General features: G+C 33.4%; 1 protein-coding gene across 3 annotated transcripts in view; it reads left to right on the forward strand.

The window, feature by feature from the left end:
• LOC140443510 (limbic system-associated membrane protein) overlaps positions 1-20,751 on the forward strand; it is a 1,158,062-nt gene that overhangs the window by 196,400 nt on the left and 940,911 nt on the right. For all 3 annotated transcript variants that reach the window (XM_072534819.1, XM_072534818.1, XM_072534821.1), the window contains one exon: positions 869-1,069. In XM_072534819.1, the coding sequence (XP_072390920.1) occupies positions 869-1,069 (201 nt within the window). The remainder of the gene's footprint in view (positions 1-868; positions 1,070-20,751) is intronic.

Here is a 20,751-nt window from a genome sequence, read left to right on the forward strand (position 1 = left end):
ATTTTCTCTATTATTCAACGTAAAATAGTCCCAATTAATATCAAAGACTGTATTAAGACCGTAATAATTCTTCACATACCGATAGCGTATCCACGATTACTATTATAATGTACTAGTAGACATTCTTCGAGATATAATAATAATAAAATAAAGTAAAGTTTATCACTTAAAAATAAGATTTATCAATAAATTAAAGAATAAGTCAACGATAATTAACAAACGAAAGACAATAAGGCTAACTAAGTTAAAATCAACATTGTTTTAACAATTTTAAAAATAAAGGCAAACAAAAAGTCAATATTCACGAAAAAGTACAGAATTATTGACAGTTACTATGAAATTCAAGACAACAAAATTGTCAAGTTATCTAAATTACATATAAGTAAACAGGAATAAAACAGAGAAAGGCTCTCCTCGTATGTTGTAAAAATGACGTAATATTAATAACCATGACTTAAAATGTCAACCAGAATATATCACACAAAAAGAGATATAGGTAGGACATCAATCTAACATTGGACTTGAAAAGGGCTTGTATAAGGGAATATAAACTATCATTAATTAATATACTAGTTAAAAGTATATAAGGTACTGCTCCCAAACCTAAATGATTTTCCAATAAGTATTAGAAACAGCATATTTGCAATAAATAAATCTTGTACTTTAAAATAAAACTCAAATCTAAAGTCCATAAATATTAACCCAATATATTTACATGCAAGAAAGAAATATTGTATTAATTGTATTATATGTATATAAAATATTCTAAATTACTATTAAATTCGCATTTATTTGTCTATATAGATATTTCTTAAGCGCTACCTTTTAAGGTGCTGCTGCATGATACTAATCACTTTTCTTATTTTAGGTCCGTACGTGTTAGTATGGAAGAAAGGAATAGCGGTTCTTTCAGCGGGAAACGTAAAAGTATCTCCCGACCCCCGCATTAACTTAGTGCACGGTTACAGCTTGGAGATTAAGGACGTGGGCCCCCAGGATGCAGGGGACTACGTCTGCCAGATAGGTACCCTCGAACCAAGAGAAATTACACACACAGTCGAAATACTCGGTAAGTTTTAATGGAAAATCGATGTCTTATATTTAAGTGCCTTACGAAACAGGAAAAATATTAAAAGAGTGGAAATGGAAGAGCGCTACCTAATAGGTATCTATTTCCGAGATATGTTTTTAACATTTATTTTATATGAAAGTATAAATTAAGAGCTGTTTCGCTTTATATCCTGTGCATTAAAGTATATTTCAAAAATATTTGCTCTTATTTTAAAATTTTGATATAAAATTAAACATGGTACAAACAACGTTAGTTTAAGTCATTAAGAGTTCTTTGTTTACATTTAGTAACATTTCTTCCATAGAATTATCGTCTTTAATGATACATGTCTGATCGTATTTTTAAATAAAAAATTCCAATAACTGTTTATATCAAAATAGTGATATATTTTTTTTAGACAAGGCGAAAAGCTCGGGTTTGTTCGGAAAAATATTCATATGAGATTTTTTTGCATAATCACTTTCATCAGATACCTCAACATAAGGTTCAAGGTAGTTAAATTTTTTTTAAAGAATTTTTTTTTAAACAAATTGTTACAATCTTGGTGCTACTTCATTTTAAAACATTTTTTTTTTAATTGTTAAAGAAGCGCTTATGACAAAACGGTCGCTTGGATTGTGGTTAAGAGAGAAAAACAAGATCTAGTGCACACATTTTTGCTGGTTTAAATTCTCATTGTGCAAATAAGCGCCTGCTCTGCCATTCGCGCTTCATTATCAATTAAAAATCAATAGTTTAATTGCTATTTATGCACCAAGGGTGTTATTAAGATGATTACGCCCGGAGAGCCACATAATCCAGCCAGAGGGCCTCTGTCTCGAAGGATGGATGTTCTGATCGATGGGCATAATAATCTAGTAACACCAGTGGTACAAACAAAATATGCATATATATTTTGTAGGTGCAGTAAAGTAAAAAGTAAAAAGGTCTCAATTTTAGTTTTTATATTATGCAAATTGAAAAATAAAATCTTGTGTGTACTACTGGTAGTACTAATCATCTTAATAATATCCTTGGTTGATAAATAACGAATAAACACATTATCTATTTTCGTTGTATTTAACACACATATTATTCTTGTGGTATCGCCACATGAATTAGTGTTGTTTGTCCCTTTAATTTATTAACTAGTATGAGATCTGGTCTATTATATGCCACTGTTTTGTCTGTGTGTACAGTGCGATCCCAGTATAGCTTTTAGTTGTCATTCTCAAGCATACTCTTAGAATGGTATTGATAATGTGGAAAATTGTTTGTTTGATGAAGTCTTAGTTTGATAGGTATCTCTTGATGAAGGATCTTTCCCACTAAGTCATGCCGTTGCTTGTATTCAGTTGTAGCAATTGTCTTGTAGCTCCCGTTTAGATGTTGGTTTCTTGGGAACGACATCCATATCGGTTTTTATCGTCATAGACCTGCGGACCTGACAATATTTTTCAAGTAATTTTTAATTGGTCTAACCTAATCGTGAATGGCGAGTAATGAAATTGCTGTTTCAGTGAGCATCTTTTCTGATGTCAACCAATAGTTCGACGCTATGTTGTCGACCTGGTCTTGACTGACTTTATTGGGATGTCATCCATGCAGATGTTTACCCAACCAGGTCAGCATTTTTTTGTCCTTACAAGGGTGGTTTATTGGCATTTCTGGTTCCCTCACTTAAATGAGTTTGTATCATCGGCTGCGCAAATCGCGCTATGTAAAGAAGATATCTCAGGCTGCATCCGAAAATAAGTTCTTAAATTTGCAATGGGTTTTTATAATTGCTCAATTATATCCATAAGAGTTGTTACTCCGAAATACTGGGGTGAAATCGTCTATTTCTACTTCACTACAAGGAAGGTGGTTTTGTGCCCTTCTGAGGTGTGTGTACTTTTTGCAGAAGATATTTTATATCCGATATATTAGTGCACGAAAAAAATACTGTTAAGATGTGAGAGAAGCAACTGTTTTAACCTTCGTATGAACTCTGAAGTCAAATCAATTTTTATTGATTTATGGTCAATTTTCCACCCTTGCTTTACTTCAAGATATTTACACATATCATCTTCACCCATACCCTCGATGCTTTGGTCATTTTGCATATTATTAAAATTCTCTGGACTAAACTTTTTCTCAGACTATATTCAAAACGTAGCAATTATCTAGATCAAAGTTACTACAGGTTTTAGCATATGATTTAGGTGGTTTCAAGTGGAGATGAAGAACATCTACATATTTTCCCCATACTGTTGGCAGCCGTAGCTCAGTGGCTATGTTCCTGGCTTAACAAGCTGGAGGGCCCGGGTTCGTATCCCGGCATCGAAAAAAATTTCAATTTCTAATTTAACTGAGCTGCCACCGTGTTTCCGAGGGCACGTAAAACTGTCGGTCTCGGCTACGAAAGTAGTCGTTAGGTCATGTTAAGGGCACTTGCGCGACCTGAAAATCCTAACACTAGATCTTAGCCAGAAGGTTACACGAACTTTACTTTTACCAGATTGTGAATTTTGGTGATTTTTTTACACAAGGTTTTGCTTAAATTCTATGAATATATCTACTACTAATAGAGATAACGATGAGTCCATGGCTAATCCAAAAACTGGTTTCAAAAGAGTCTTGTCTAATTTAAAATAATTGTTGTAAATGCATAGTATTAATTGCTTAATTATATCTCATACGTTTAGTAAAGAAGATACAACAAAAAGAGGAAAATCAAAGAAACAGTCCTCATTTTACTAAATGAAGAAAAATGTGTGGCAAACTTATCAATAGAATGTATAAAGCTCTGGTTACCAATACTAAAAGAAGTCAGAAGTAGGAATATATTAAAATAATCAGGTAAAAGCAGGCTTCTTTCTCATCTTTAGGTGCCATATCAGAGTTATCCGACTTTGGTGATCACCATTGCGAAGCCTTCTCGATCTTCTGCCACGTGAAATAATTGTCCGGCATTTGATATGAGTCCATTGATGACTTTTACCAAGAAATCTGAACACATCTCAGAATTTTATTCAAAATATGACAATTTGCTTACAAGATCGAGGCTGCGTAAACTGTTAATATGGTTTCGCCACCCAGCCCCGATTTATCCTTTACAGGTTAAGTCTAGTAATTTCTTAACTAAATACACAACAATAACGATTTCTGGATTTAAAATTGAAACGACAAAACAAATGTAAAATTTAATTATTATTACAATCAATTGTAGTTTAATATAAATAATATTTAACTTCCTACAGGAACACAGTTTCAGAACCTCTTTATACATCAATAATGAACGATATTATAAATTAATCTTCTTGCTTGTCATTTGTTTCTAAATATTATAAGTAAAAATCTAATAACTATTCGTTTTATTTTATAACTAGCCGCAAAACATAATCTTTTATTAGGTACTGTTCAAAGAAGTGCTGGTGCAAAAGTTGTTTAATTAAAAACCTAACACCTAAACCTCTGTACGCATTCATTACAAATGCTGTCATTTTTACACGAAATATGATAAAAAAATTAATTTTACTAATGCTCTAGTTGCAGTTTAATTTAGAGTGCTTTTAATGAGTACCAACGATAAAATGATAAAGTAGATATTGTTTTGCAAATTTTTCTTTTCTAATTAAATATACGAGTAATTTTACATTTAGTTAAATATAATTACTTAATTAAATATATGTACAATCTTGAATAATATGGTTGGATTTGTTATAAGATCGCTTATAGATTTAATTTGATTTTCCATCTTATTCACATCAGAAAAATTATTATAAATTTTTGCACATGCCAAGATCGGAAACTTATTTTTTGTAATCGAAAGTCTATGCACATGCAGAATGTAGTTGATACTCTTACTGTGTGTAGAAAAGTTATGCTTAGTTAATACACGTTCTTGGTAGTAATTACACCTAATTCTTTGCAAGCAATATCCTAACTATTTTTCCTAACTAACTCTTGTTGCATTTTAGTATTGAAAATCATATAAATAATTTGTTTTCCTTAATTTAGTTTTAGTATTTTCACATTGAATCACGTCTAAGCCTTCTCCAAATTAGCGTTTCCAATATTCAAAAGGTAGTTCCAAGGCAATCCTAAGATCAATATATTCAAAACATGCGAAAAGTTTACAAGATCTGTGTAGTCCTATTTTTCGTAATATTCTTAACTAGATTATTACCGTAAAAACAAATAACAAATGGCCTAGAAAACTTCTGTGGTATGCCTAAAATAAGAAAGGCCTCCACTGAGGGCTTTTGATGTTCTATAACTAGATCTTGCTGAAGTTCCGTGAAGTAAAATTTTATCCAATGATAAGCCAGTTTTCTTTTATCATATATATATATATATATATATATATATATATATATATATATATATATATATTTATATATATATATATAAAGAAGTAAACGATAATTTTAAATCTTTATTCCAAGCTTTCGGACATTGGTTATGTCCTTCATCAGGGAGCTCCAAATGTGATGAATAAATTGTTGGCGTTGGTATAATTAATTAAAAAATTCACTACTTACAAACTTAATGAGGTTGTATCAACGAAGATGTATTATAATGTTGATAAAATTTATCACAGTCTCTCATCTTTTTTTAATATACAAAACCTATTTTTATGTTTAAAAATTTTAAAAATTACTGTACATCCAAAAACACTTAATTGTTCTATTAAAATTTATTGCACATAAAACGGTACTAACAGTTAACAAAGTTTTTTCTAAACTTAAAGACCAATCCGCACTCTTCTCTTTAACGGATGTTGTTTACTGTATACCGTGCGGATCATATGAACAAGTATACTATAGTCAAACATCAAGATGCCTTAAAGACCGCATTACATCCCACAAGTCAGATAATAGACTGCATCCTGAAAAAAGTGCATTGGATGAACATGTATTTAAAAATGGGCATCAAATAGATTATAATAACATCAAAGTAGTAGAACAGGAAAGTAACATCACCAAAAGACTTTTTCTTGACATGGCCTACATTTGCCAAAATAACAATGCAATGAATCATAGAACTGATATTGGTCATCTAAATGAAATGTTCTCCTATTTGTTACTACTAGATAAATGCAATAGTAACACAAACAATAATTTATCAATTGACATTTAAAAGAATTTTGTCACAATAATGTCATTTATGTATTTAGAATAATTAAGTGTTTTTGGATGTACAGTAATTTTTAAAAGTTTTAAACATAAAAATAGGTTTTGTATATTAAAAAAAGATGAGAGACTGTGATAAATTTTATCAACATTATAATACATCTTCGTTGATACAACCTCATTAAGTTTGTAAGTAGTGAATTTTTTAATTAATTAAACCAACGCCAACAATTTATTCATCACATTTGTAGCTCCCTGATGAAGGACATAACCAATGTCCGAAAGCTTGGAATAAAGATTTAAAAGAGTACACGTTAATAAATTTATCTTTATGAAACAAATCAAAAGCAAAGAATATCTCAGGGCTAAAAATATATATAAAAATTTTTATTTTTTTTTTTAATTAAAACGTGGCTTCAAAGTGTCTTCTGCTAGTTCCATTTAAGAAAGATCAACAAAAGGAAAAAGAAATAATAGACAATCAATTCTGATATTAAAACAATTGTCCTTTATTTTAAAATATATCCAATTAATTTAAAATTCTGCTGAGGATAAATCTTACACCATGCACTATAAATAGAATAAAAAAATAATCAATCATCCATCAAATCACACATCCCTTAATGATCAATAAAAATTAAATACACATATTTATAAATCAAATATCTCTTAATATAAAAATTTTAGAAAGAATTATTGGTTCCTTGACTTCTTGCCTTAACTATAAAAATATTGCAAATTACAAACAATTGACATGAATGTTGATAGATGGTCGTGAAAGAATGTCTTTATAGAATTTATTTCAAACTCAAAACTTTGGTTTTCAAACAGACTATCTTCCCTTGATTCTGCTTGGATTGTGCCCTGACCAGATCGCAATGTACTTCCCGGATCCTACCAAATTCCCTGCTGGCTATTCCGCCTACTGTTTCTTTTGATAATAAAAGAAAAAGACAAACAGTATGTGAAAATCTCGTGATGTCTCTACCAAAAGCTCCAAACTCCAAGACAAACAAACTGCTTCCTCTCAGACACAACGAAAATATATCTGTTTGTACTTACAGTAATTTCTCTATTTCTACTGGAACTCGTCTCTGCTTACCACAATGGCTGCTTAATTTTCCACATTGACACTGAGCACTACTTCTTATAAATTATCAAAAAAATGTTTTCACCGGAACCGGTCTCTCTCGATCTTCAACTCACAATGTCCTTCTTTTCCCTTATTTCATTCCCAGCAAACTTTTCACCCCCTTCTTCTTTATCCATCTCAAGCCAATCCAAACAAACCTCTCCTCTCATCAAACGCATCATCGGTTTCTTAGTCCATTAAATTTTTGGTTTTTCCAAAAATTACCTGATGTAAAAGTACTTTCCTACACACGACCTTGAATTCTTTTTTTAACTTTTGTAAAGGAGAAAACTCATTAACCAATAATCCTTACTTATTACTTTCTAATCTATTATAACCGCAAATTTCAAATAGTTGTGTACTAAATCTACCTGGAAATGACCAAAGCGTATTGTCTTTTTATCGGAGAAAACTTTCTAAATCACTTATTCACACATTCGGAACCCACTCCCGTTGTTCCCGGTAAATTGTTTATGATTTTACACCTAAACTATTTCTATATACAGGGTGTTCTCGATTTTTTTTAATGGTCTTTTGATTTTAATTTTATTAAAATTTTGGGATCTTATTAATATATATATATATATATATATATATATATATATACAAAAATAGATATACGATAAAAGTCCTTTTAAGTTAGCAGTAACGAATTCACAACCAATTCTTTTGTTTCTGATAAGAATATTTATAACTAGACTTCGGCAAATATGCAAATAAAAATGTAGAAAATATGCGCATAAATATGCACGTGTTTACCCGAAAATATGCAAATATTTTACAAAATATGCATACAAATAAATAAAAAAATCGTAAAATAGTAACAATTTTATTTAAAAAAAAAAGTGTACATAACTAAATATTTCCTACTATTCATTAAGATTTACATTTATTTTAAGTAACTACATCATTTTTAAGTATGAATAAACTTATTTAGAATTATGTTAACAATAAATGACCAAGTGGTGTTCAAAATTTTCTAACAAAAACTTGTGGCTTCTGTCTGAGTACATATATTTATTTATGGAAAAACTTCGTTCAACATCAACTGATGTAACGGGAGCATTTTTCAAACTAACCAAAACATTTGGTTCTAAATTAATTGTTTCCGAAATATTTCCAGCTAGAACACTGACTACTTCAGAAAGAATATGGCAACCTTTATTTTTTTCCATAGTAGCTTCAAATTTTTTTAAAATATCTTTTCCAATATTACCTCTAACGTTCCGACAACATGACGCAAATTCTTTTATTAATGCTGTACTTTCGAACAATGACAGTTTTGGTGATTCTAACTGAGTAATTGTTTTTTGAACAAAACTAAAATTTGATTTTATAAATAAAAGTTCTTGTTGAAGCAAGTTACTCTGAAAAGTTTGTTTAGAATCCAAAAGAGATTGAGAACTTTCATCTGTTAACGTATCAATTATGTTCTTTATTTTAACAAAATGATCTGCATAAAAATTAGCTGCTTCTAACCATGTTCCCCATCGCGTTAAAATAGGTTGTGGTGGAAGAGGAATGTTAGGTAGCATTTCTTTATGAAGTTGAATTCTTATAGGAGATTTAAGAAATACTTTTTTGACACCTGATATCATGGTATTTACAAGAGGAAACTTTTTTCGTATTTCCTCTGCAACTCTGTTTAATCCATGCGCTACACAAGTAACATGTATTAAATCTGGGAAAAATATTTTTAAATTTTGTCCTGCTTTCACCATATAATTAGCAGCATCCGATAAAATAAGCAGTAATTTATTAGAAGGAATAGTTGTCGGAAGAAAAAAAGTTGCTAATGTTTCTTGTATAAAACGCGAAATTGTTAAAGCATTGGTTTTCTCAAGTTGCTGGCATGAAATAAGATGAGATTTTGGTAAGGTATCTTCTTTAAGAACACCAATCAATAAATGAGCAATATACTTTCCTGAGGAATCAGTGGTTTCGTCTACAGATATGTAAAAATAATTATCTGCAATTTCTTCCTTAATATTAATTAACACCGACGAGTATAGCCCGTTCACATTATTTCTTCTTAGAGACCGATCACTTGGAACATTAAGTTTGCAATATTTTTTTAGAAACGAACTAAAATTTACAGTTGCTAATTTTGAAAGCGGTATGTTTGCAGACACTAATGCGCGACACAAGTCTTGATTAAAAGTTTCTTGCTCATCTAATTTTTTTTAAGTAGATTGGAAACATTTAGCCATTGAAGTTTGATGTTTTCCTCCTATTTTTCCTTTTTTTGCAATGTGTGAAGCAGTTCTCACATGTTGGTCTATCTGAAGTTTCTTCTCACATGCTATCTATAAATAAAAATAAAAACCTTTATTTTAACCCAACCTTTAAAATATAAAAATATACAAGGTGTTTTTGGTTAATCAAATAACTGGTTTGGAAAAAAAAACACTCGTGTTTTAAATGCAGTATTAATCCACAAATTAGTTTTTCTTACTAACCATTAGTACATCATATAACTTATTTTAAAATTCAACAAAAGTTTTTTTTTTGTTAATTCAATTACAATAAAAATAATTGTGTTTTAGAATAGCTGACTTCATAAAAAAAAGTAAAGGTGAAAATTTTTTCTAAATACACACCATTGTACCATGGACAATTTTTTCTCACTAAAGGAAGCTACTTTTCATTTAAAAACAACCTACGAGTACTAAATTTCAAGTAAATACGTTTATTGGTTTTAAAGTTATTGTTGTTATTAACTAAAAGAATTTAATTTTTTTTGATTTTAACACCCTGTATCTCGAAAAGTAAATAAGTTTGACCCCTCATTAACTATATCGTTTTGTTCAATTTTTCGAGAAGTATCTACAGTCAAACGTTGTAAGTGTCATTTGGAAACACCCTGTATGTATGAAATATTAGATATTTAATAGAAAATATTAGATACTTACAATTTTGCCACAAACTGAACAGTAGATTTTTCCCATATCCATAGACAGCTCTTTAGAAGGTTTAATCCAAGTTGAAGCACTGGTTGTTTTAGGCATTATAAAATCACAATCTTCCTTTTTGTTACGCACAACGAGTGTTTACGCTTTGAATATCAAAACAAAAATGATTTACAAATCTGAGCATCAAATTAGAAATGTTTAGGTACCTAATTGAATAAACTGGGAGATATTGGAAAATCCCTAAATTAGGAACAAAACTATTAGCCGTTTGCCTGCTGTTAAGATACAATAAATTGTAGATAGATTTGGGGATTAGATCATAAAATGCAAATGAGCCAACCCTTAGCGATTATCCAATAACTGAATGCCTCAGTGACCGAGACTTTCTAAGAATGTTGAGGGCTACTTAAATTGATCTTCTTTGAAATTGTAAATGTTTTGTACCTGTAGAGATTACGTACTTAGATCATTTCTTGATTAAAATGACTACAAAATTTTATACAAGAATTGAAATAAATTGGTATGTTTAAAAATTTTCAAATACAGTATAAAAATCTGAACTTTTATGCACTTTATGCAAACTTTTATACAAATATGCCAAAATATGAAATATTTGCATAAAATATGCACAATATGCAAAATATGCAATATGCATATTTGCCGAAGTCTATTTATAACCTAAATTTTATTTTGTGATTCAGTACATGTTTTGTAATTATTTTAACATTATTTTATTTAAGTGTTTATGTATATGTGTTTTAAAGTATTTTAAATATGTGTTAGTTAAAGAACGTTTTTTAAAAACAATTTTGGATAGTTTTCGCCATCATTTGTAGGGATCAAATGAGTTGCTCATTTCATTTGATAAACATCACGACAACTAACCTCAATTAGTGTAAGATGCAAATTTATTATTTTTCTGTATTTTGTACTAATTTTGTTTATTGTAGCACCCTGATGATGCACATAAAGATTTGCGAAAGCTTGGTAGACTAAAACGAATACTTCTTTGTCCTATCTTCCGCTGCACACCCAAATATTTGATTTTTGTATTCTATTTGATCAGAGTTGATTACAAGCGTTTATCGCTTTTTCATTATATATATATATATATATATATATATATATATATATATATATATATATATATATATATACATATATATGTACATATATATATATATATATATATATATATATATATATATATATATATATATATATATATATATATATATATACCTTATGAATAAAGGAAAAAGAAAGCCACGGCCCTCATTCTCCGTAGGCCCAACTGACCCCGAGATGGGTAGTTCTCGGGAACCAGTCAGGAGGGCAGAGGGTGCTAAGAATCTGCGGAGTCTAAACCACTACCCAGCCAGATCAACAACACTATACGTAGCGACCTATAACTGCAGGTCGTTAGCGAACCAGGCAAGACTCATAGAGTTAGAAAATGAAGCAGTCAATATTAAATGGGATGTCATCGGAATAAGCGAAGTAAGACGAAAGGACGAAGAGTTAATAGAACTTGAATCGGGCAACATCCTCTATCACAAAGGAACAGAAAATGGACGAACAAGTGGAGTGGGGTTCCTAATTAATAAGAAATGGAAGGATAGGATAATCGACATAGCAAGCACCTCAGACAGAGTAGCTAGTCTAAGTCTAAGACTATCCAGAAGATACACCATCCAAATTGTGCAAGTATATGCACCAACCATATCCCACTCCAATGAGGAAATAGAGGAATTCTACAATGAAATAACTGAGGTGCTTAACAAGAACAAAAGCCAATTTAAGTATCTAGTTGGGGACTTTAATGCCAAAGTGGGTAAACAATCAAATCAAGAACAATGTGTCGGCAACTTTGGCATTGGAGAAAGAAATGAAAGGGGAGAGAGACTGGTTCAATACGCACATTACCAGAACCTCTCAATCGCCAATACCTATTTTAAGAAGAACCTCAATAGGAAATGGACATGGTTAGCTCCCAATGCAACTACCAAGAACGAAATAGATTTCATCCTAACTAATAAGCTGAAAACCATAAAGGATGTAAGTGTGCTCAACAAATTCCGAACAGGTAGCGATCACAGACTAATTAGATCTCGGGTCGTTCTAAACACTAAACTAGAAAGAATGAAATTACTCCAGAAACCAACTGCAGGGGTAAATATCACTAACCTAAGCAACAACTCGGAACGCTATCAAAATTTAATTCAAGAAAAATTACAAGACCCAAGGAATAGCACACACTTAATGGAAACAATCTTAAATTGCGCCAAAGAAGTTGGAGGATCACAAGCACACAACAGCAATAGAAAACTTTCAGATGAAACAACAGCTCTCCTGAAACAACGAAGAGAAATGAAAATTAACTCCAATATTAATAGAATTGAATATACCGAACTGTGCAAAGTAATACGGAAAAAAATCGCAGAAGATATAAAAACCTACAATGAACGACTTGTACAAAATACAATCGAAAACCATAAAAACTATAGGAAAACCAAGAGGAAGTTGGCAATCGGTAGAAAGCAAATAATAGCATTGGGAAACAACAACGAAAGGATCACAAATAGGGATGAAATAATAAAACATGTAACCGAATTCTATGAGGGTCTATATAAAGCTCCGGAAGCACAAGAAATAGGCGAAGAAGAAATTGCGGTTCAAGAAGATGTACCAGATGTTCTCGTGGATGAGGTAGAGGCAGCTCTTAAGAGCATGAAGAACGGCAAGGCAGCCGGTAATGACGGTGTTACAGCCGAACTTCTAAAGATTGCTGGTCAAACAACTTGGAAAATCCTAGCAAAAATATACACAGACTGCCTAAAATCGAGACATATTCCAAAAAAGTGGAATTCAGCCAACATAATCCTTATTCACAAGAAAGGTAGCAAGGAAGACATTAGAAATTATAGACCGATCAGCTTGCTACCTGTGATATACAAGGTATTCACCAAAATCATTAACAACAGAATACAGAACACACTTGACGCTGCACAACCCCGAGAGCAAGCAGGCTTTAGAAGTGGCTTCAGCACAATGGATCATATTCAAACATTAAGGGAAGTAATGAGCAGAACAAAAGAATATGATCTACCACTGGCGCTAGCATTCATAGACTTCGAGAAAGCATTTGACTCCGTATACCCAAGAGCAGTCATAGAAGCTCTTGTCGACCAAGGAGTAGATAAACCATATGTCGAAACGCTAGCAAATATATACAAAGAGGCCACAGCTAGAGTAAGCATATATGAAAATACCCCAGAATTTCCCACTCAGAAAGGAGTCCGACAAGGAGACACCATATCCCCTAAGCTCTTCAATGCAACCTTAGAAAATATCTTCCGGAAATTAGACTGGAACAACCAAGGTCTATGTATAGATGGAGAATACCTAAACCATCTTAGATTCGCTGATGACATCATTCTAATTGCTAGAAGTCCTGAAGAATTACAACTGCAAATTAATGACCTTAATACAGCCAGCAATGAGGTAGGCCTAAAAATGAACCTAGCAAAGACTAAAATAATGTGCAATGATCTGATCGCCAACGTGGAAATAAAAATTAATGAAACCTCGCTAGAAGTAGTAGATGAATACATATACCTGGGACAGCTCATACATAAATCGGGATCACTACTTCCGGAAATCAACAGACGAATAAAACAAGCGTGGTCAGCATTCGGACGAAATTCCATAGTCTTCAAGTCCAAAATGCCACTATACCTCAAGAAGAGAGTATTTGATCAATGCATATTACCCGTCTTGACATATGGATGTGAAACTTGGATAGTAAAGAGAGAAATAACGTCGAAACTCCAAGTAACTCAAAGAGCAATGGAAAGATGTATGCTAGGGATAACAAAGAGGGATCGTAAAAGAATTGAATGGATACGGAGGCAAACCCAGGTGACTGATGTAATCCAAAGAATAAAATCCCTGAAATGGCAATGGGCAGGACATATGGCAAGAAGAACAGATAACAGATGGACCACTAGAACAACTATGTGGTACCCCAGGAACGCTAAGAGACCAAAGGGGCGCCCAAATCTCAGATGGGATTATGATATTAGAAAATTAACAGGAACAACGTGGTCTCGAATAGCACAAGATAGAAAAATATGGGCGCAAATGAGCGCAAATTATTAGAACAACGTATAACTAAGACATCGTCGCCTAATAATAAGAACATAAAATAACATTGAAATAAGGGAGGCTGCACCGTAATTGGAAACGGTTGGTAAAGCTGCACATGATGATGATGATGATATATATATACATATATATATATACATATATATATATATATATATATATATATATATATATATATATATTTATATATATATATATATATATATATATATATATAAACAATGTATTCAGTAAAATTGTGTGATACAAACTATCAAACGCCTTTGACAAATCTAAAATAAATCCCAGAAAAAGATTTTTGTTTTCATAATTTGTTTTGACTTTAAATGCCCATGCTGTGCATGACTTAATGAATTTTGAGAACATGTGAGGCAAAACTCAAAAACCTCACACACATCGCTAACTGGAATAATTTAAAGAAAGTGGGGACGGACTGATAAAACGATAATTTTGCAGAAGTAGAGGATCGCCCTTCCTAAGCAGAGGCTTAACTTATGCTATTTCCGTGCATCGGGAAATACATCTGTTAACAATAATTTCTTACACAAAATTTTATTACCATATCTTATATTTCTTCATATCATGAGTTTTAACTTTTTATTTAAATAGTTACCTCAATAACGATTAGTGTGATATAAATAATGTTGTTATTTATATAGTGTTATGTTGCTTCTTAACTTTATACTTGTTATATAACGCTAGAATGTTGAGGATATTTCGAGAAAGAATAAAATTATTACTTACGTTTACAATACATCCAGGTATTTTAAAACTATTTGCTGTTTGATTAATACCTCAAATTTCCCTGACCATCTGCCATAAACTTGGTTTGGTTTTAATGTTTTAAATTCGATATTTATACTACAAGTTTCGTGACTCTACTAACATCTTGTTATAATTTAGTTTTGTTTGCTGATGCTGTTTCACATATTTCATATCAACTCTACTATGCACTAATAAAAACCCAAGGTGCTGTTTACACTGTTTCAGTTCTATGCTGTCATAATGTTATCTTTCGTCTAATATTTGCATATATATTTCCCATTATTGATTGATTGTACTTAATCTCTTACTTCTTTGTTCAGGTCTCCATAGCTGGTCAGTGTAATTCCAAGGTTGGATTGACATCTTCAGGTGTATCAAAAAATTTTGTTTTCACATTTGTTTGTTTCTTATACGGCGTTGTGTTACTTTATTATCTTTAGTGAATTCGTTTCTAGTCATCATATATTTATTTTAATCAGGTTTAAATTAAAAACTGCATGAAAAGTAACTAACAAAATACAGGCATTAAATGAGAAGGAAAAAATTAAAAGAATGTCTATCAACGAAAGATTTGATTCGTAACGATTGCCAAAAATTATAAGTCATTAATGTCATCCAATTAATAACAACAGGAAATTATCAGTTTAAATTTGTAGTTTATATACATAGTAATTTTTTTTTTATTTAATTTAACGTGCTTGTGACAGCTTCGGCCATTAGCACGAGGCACCGTGGATACAATTATAAAGGTACAATTACATATTATATACTATAGTTATATACTATTTAATAAGTTTTCTAGCTTCAGGAACTGGATAGCTGTGATGACTTGGCTCTGGTTCGATAATATATCTTTGATGTCGCCTTCCATGCCCAGTTCTTGGCGTCGTTTATTGTAGTGAGGGCAGTCCACAAGGATGTGTAGAACGCTTAGTGGAGATTGGCAATAGTGACAGATTGGCTTAGGTGCAGAATTCATTAGGTGACCATGTGTACATCTGGTGTGACCAATACGCAATCTTCTAGCAACAACCATCTCATTTCTAGTTATACCAGGGATAACGAACCGCTCAATCGTCTGATCTATTTGGTGTAAAAATGTAGTGGATTGGTTCCAATGATTCTGCCAGTAATTTCGTACGAGTTTCTTTATACTAGTTTTTAGGTCACTGGCAATTTGTATATTACGTGGTGTACAATTGGATACAGCAGCTTCTTTGGCAAAGCGATCGGCGTTGTCGTTACCCATAATCCCGATGTGGGAGGGAATCCATATGATAGTGATATGGATGTCGTGGATGATAAGATTTTGGTAAATATCATGGATGTTTTCTACAAGAGGGTGATTAGTAAATAGATTATTGATGGACTGGATAGAGGCAAGGGAGTCTGTACAGATGGCAATATGTTGATTGGGTGCTGTACAGAGTTTGAAGGCTTGGTAAATAGCATACAGTTCACCAGTGTGAACGCTGCATGTGGCAGGTGTTTGACATGAACTAACGACTGTTTCCGTAGTGGTAACCGCACAACCAACCCCCGTTTCGCTCTTTGATGCGTCAGTGTAGAGTACCCGATCGAATTTCTTAAAATTAAGAATTTCTAGTAAGGATTTCCTAATCAAATCCTGGTTGGTTTCTGCCTTACCAAACTTTGTAAGTGACACATTAAATTTCGGTAAAGTTTTGGTCCAAGGAGAGTTCTGCGGGATCGGGAGAGGGTTAGTTAGGGATAAATTTATATGTGGTATTAAAGTTGGAAGTAAGAGGGCGATAGTGTGTATGCGTGGAGCAGGAGGGTGAGTACTAGTATAGTTGGGTAATGTCAGCAGTGTGTGTACTGGATTAGAAAGGTTAGCTGAAGTAGAGGCAGCGTAAGAAAGGAGGAGATATTGGCGCCTAAGCCAAAGAGGAGGTTCGTTGGCTTCGCGGTAGAGGCTCTCAGCTGGACTGCTACGAAAAGCTCCTAAACAGAGGCGGATAGCAGTATTATGCACAGAATTAAGGGTTTGTAAAGATGTTTTGGATGCTGACATATATATAAAGCTGCCGTAATCGAGTTTAGAGCGAATGAGAGACCTATATACTTTTAATAGTGTACATTCGTTAGCGCCCCATTGGTAGTGGGAAAGTGTTTTGATAATATTTAAACGTTTTAGGCACTCTGCTCTAGTTTCCTGAATATGTAGTTTCCAAGAAAGTCGGGAGTCGAATATTAGTCCTAGAATTTTGCGGTGATCAACGACTGGGAGGGGGTGGTTATTCACTAAGATTTTAGGGGCAGTGGAGAGTGTTTTTCTGGTAAATTTAATGAGTTGTGATTTTGTACATGAGAGGGACAGGCCGATGGCAGTCAATCTATTTTGTAATAAGTCCACAGATGTTTGGAGAAGTTTGCAAGTAGTAGTGGTCGCCAACACCATGGCAATAAATTACAAGGTCATCAGCATATGAAGTAATTTTGACTGGGGAGGGAAGACTGTGGCATATATGGTTAATTGATAAAATAAACAATGTGGGGCTTAATACAGAGCCCTGAGGGACTCCGTCTTGTTGGATGTGTGGTGATGATATACAACCATTTACAGAGACTCTGAAAGATCTAGAGCTAAGAAAGTGCTTGATGAATTTAAAAATATTACCATTAAGGCCATATAATAATAGTTTATCGAGAATAACCTGTCTAGGTATTTTATCGAAGGCAGCTTCAATATCAAAAATGCAGGCAATCACTTCTTGACTGTTATTAATAGCTCCGGCGATGTGGGTATGAAGGAGGACGAGGTTATCGCTTGTGAAACGATGTCGGCGAAAACCGGATTGTTCTTTAGGTAAAATTTGGTGTTTGTCAATAAACCATAAAAGACGTCTGTTTATCATCTTTTCCATTAATTTGCACATGGTGCAAGTGAGAGAAATCGGTCTATAGGACTGAGGAAAGATTGGTGTTTGGCCATGTTTTAGGACAGGTATAATTACGGATGTGTTCCATTGAGTAGGAAATATTTGAGAAGACCAGATAGAGTTATATATGTCTAACAGGAAAGTGAGGCAGCGGTTGGGTAGGTTTTTAAGAAAAATATAAGGGATATCATCAGGGCCAGCAGAAGTATTTTTGCATGAGGATAAAGCAGATGTAAGTTCAGAAAGTGAGAAAGGAGAATTAATATTGTCGATATCTTGTAAGTGCTGTGAAGTGAGGTTGTAGGAGAGCGGTTCTTGTGTAGAGGATGAAATTAGGGGTTTGAGTTTGTTGTGAAATTGTTCCTCAAATGTATTAGCCAGGGTATTGCAAATAATTTGGCTGTTGCTAGAAGAAGTGCTGTTAGAGATTAAATGGGTAATTTTGGTGTTAGTTTTTTGTCCCTGAACTTGTCGGATTTTTTTCCACATTTGGGAGGGATTTGTGTTATCATTCACAGACGATACATAGTTATGCCAAGATGTTTTCTTGCTCTGTTTGACAACGTATTTGGCTTTGGCTTTCAGCTTTTTATACTTAATTAGATTTTCAGGACTTTTATGTTTGCGGTATTGATTGAGCGCAGTCTTTGATTGTCGAATTGCGAGTTCACATTGAGAGTTCCACCAAGGAACAACTTTATGTCGGGAGCTAATTGTAGTTTTGCCAATATGAGTTAATGCTGCTTTAATTATGGCATCTGAGAATAGTTTTATGGAATCATCGATATTATTAGAGTTAGGTAATTTACATATTAGGGATTCCGATTTTTTGGAGAACTCTGGCCAATTAGCCTTGTTGAAGCGCCAATAACTTCTCACTGAAACTTGGTCATAGGTGTTGTCACGTATAATTATAGGGAAATGGTTGCTGTCGTGAAGGTCGTCCGCTGTTTGGCAGGATAATTTGGGGGCCGATTTGGGATCACATATGCTTAGATCGATGGCAGAAAAAGCACCTGACGCAATGTTAAAGTGGGTGTGTGATCCCGTATTAAGGATACATGAACTAGTGCAATCAAGAATATTTGCAACAACTTTACCACGTCCGAATGTACGCGAGGAGCCCCACATAGTGTTGTGGGCGTTGAAGTCTCCTACAATTATATAGGGTTGGGGGAGTTGGTATACTAAATCAAGAAGTTCTTCTTCCTTTAGAATGTAGTCAGGAGGGATGTATATTTGTATATAGAGCATATTGTAAGTTTGTTAGGGCAGTAAGTAGTGCTGGCGACGGCTTCGAGATTGGTAGTCAGAGGAAGAAGAGTGGAGTAATGGTCTTTAGAAGCAAATATAGATGCACCTTCACTAGCTCTGGAGCAGACAGATCTGATGTAATGATACCCTTCAAAATCTTTGAGTGTATGGAGATTAGTTGACGTGAAGTTAGTTTCCTGTAAGCAAATGAAGGTGGGGTGGTGGAGAGATATCAGTAGCTGCAGACGTTCTAAGCGCGGATAATATCCGTCGCAATTCCATTGAATTATAGTGAATATAAAAGTTATAAATTAAGGCAGGTCGGTTTTGTCTAAGGATGGGTCACTGTCATTAGAGCTAACAGATGCAAGACTAACAGTGTCAATAACATCATTTAGATTCATCGTAGCCTTAATTTTTTTTTTGTAGGCGAGTTATACGATTTTTAAGTGATCTATCAGAGATATTATGGTATATTTGTTTAAGGTCATCAAGAAGGGCGTTAATGTTCGTAGTAAATTGGTGTGCTTCAGCTAAGGGGTCATGGCAGTCAAAAGAATTTTCCAAGAAAGCAATTAGTTGTAGCGAGTTAATTGAAAAGGATGATGGGTTTTCTGCTATAAGATTTTCTATGATTAAGCGGGCAGACGGGCTGATAGTGGCTGATGGTTTTGTATCTTTGGTTTTCGATTTTTTTTTAGGGGCTGATTTGGGGGCCCGGAAGGAGGTGTCATCGAGGGAATCTGGATCTATTGGAGTGTGAGTAGTAGGATCTGAAATGACAATTACAGGTAGAGAATCGAGGCTTGAGTCAGTTGAATGGGCTCTTTTCAGGAGGGCGATAGTAGGAGGTGTAGGTTGAGGTTGATCTAAAGGTAGAGGTGTCATGTTAGATAAATTGTCGGAGGCAGAATTTGGGTCAGAAGTGTGAGAGGTGCCGGAAGGTGCGGTGGGGCTATTGTTGGTGGATTCATTAGGTACTTGAGCGAAACGGGGGTGGGTAGTGGTATCCGGTGGGTTTTGGCAGGTTTCAGCCGTATGTCCGGCTTTTTGGCAAAGGAAACATTCTAGTTTGTCTGATGTAACGAAGATTCGGAAGGAAGTGTTTTCAAAATGTATTAATACGGAGGTTTGTATTTCGAAATTGTCTTTATCTGGTATTACGTAGATAGACCGTCGAAAACTTAATATATGGGAATAATCTTCATCGGGTGAGCCTGTACGAATCTGAGATACAAGTGAGGCTAGTTGCAGACCAAGTTCGTTTTTTAATGCCTGCTCGATAAGTTGATTTGGAATCGATGGACATACATTAGATATTAACAATCTTTTAGTTGGGGAAATGAGTCTGCGGATGTGGACAATTTCATTTTTAACGGAAACGGTGGGATTGTTTTTAAGAAGAATATCGACGTCAGAAATAGAAGCAAGAAAGATGCAAATGCGTTGG

This window comes from Diabrotica undecimpunctata, chromosome 6 (genome assembly GCF_040954645.1).
Source record: "Diabrotica undecimpunctata isolate CICGRU chromosome 6, icDiaUnde3, whole genome shotgun sequence".
In the NCBI taxonomy this organism is placed as follows: Eukaryota; Metazoa; Arthropoda; class Insecta; order Coleoptera; family Chrysomelidae; genus Diabrotica; species Diabrotica undecimpunctata.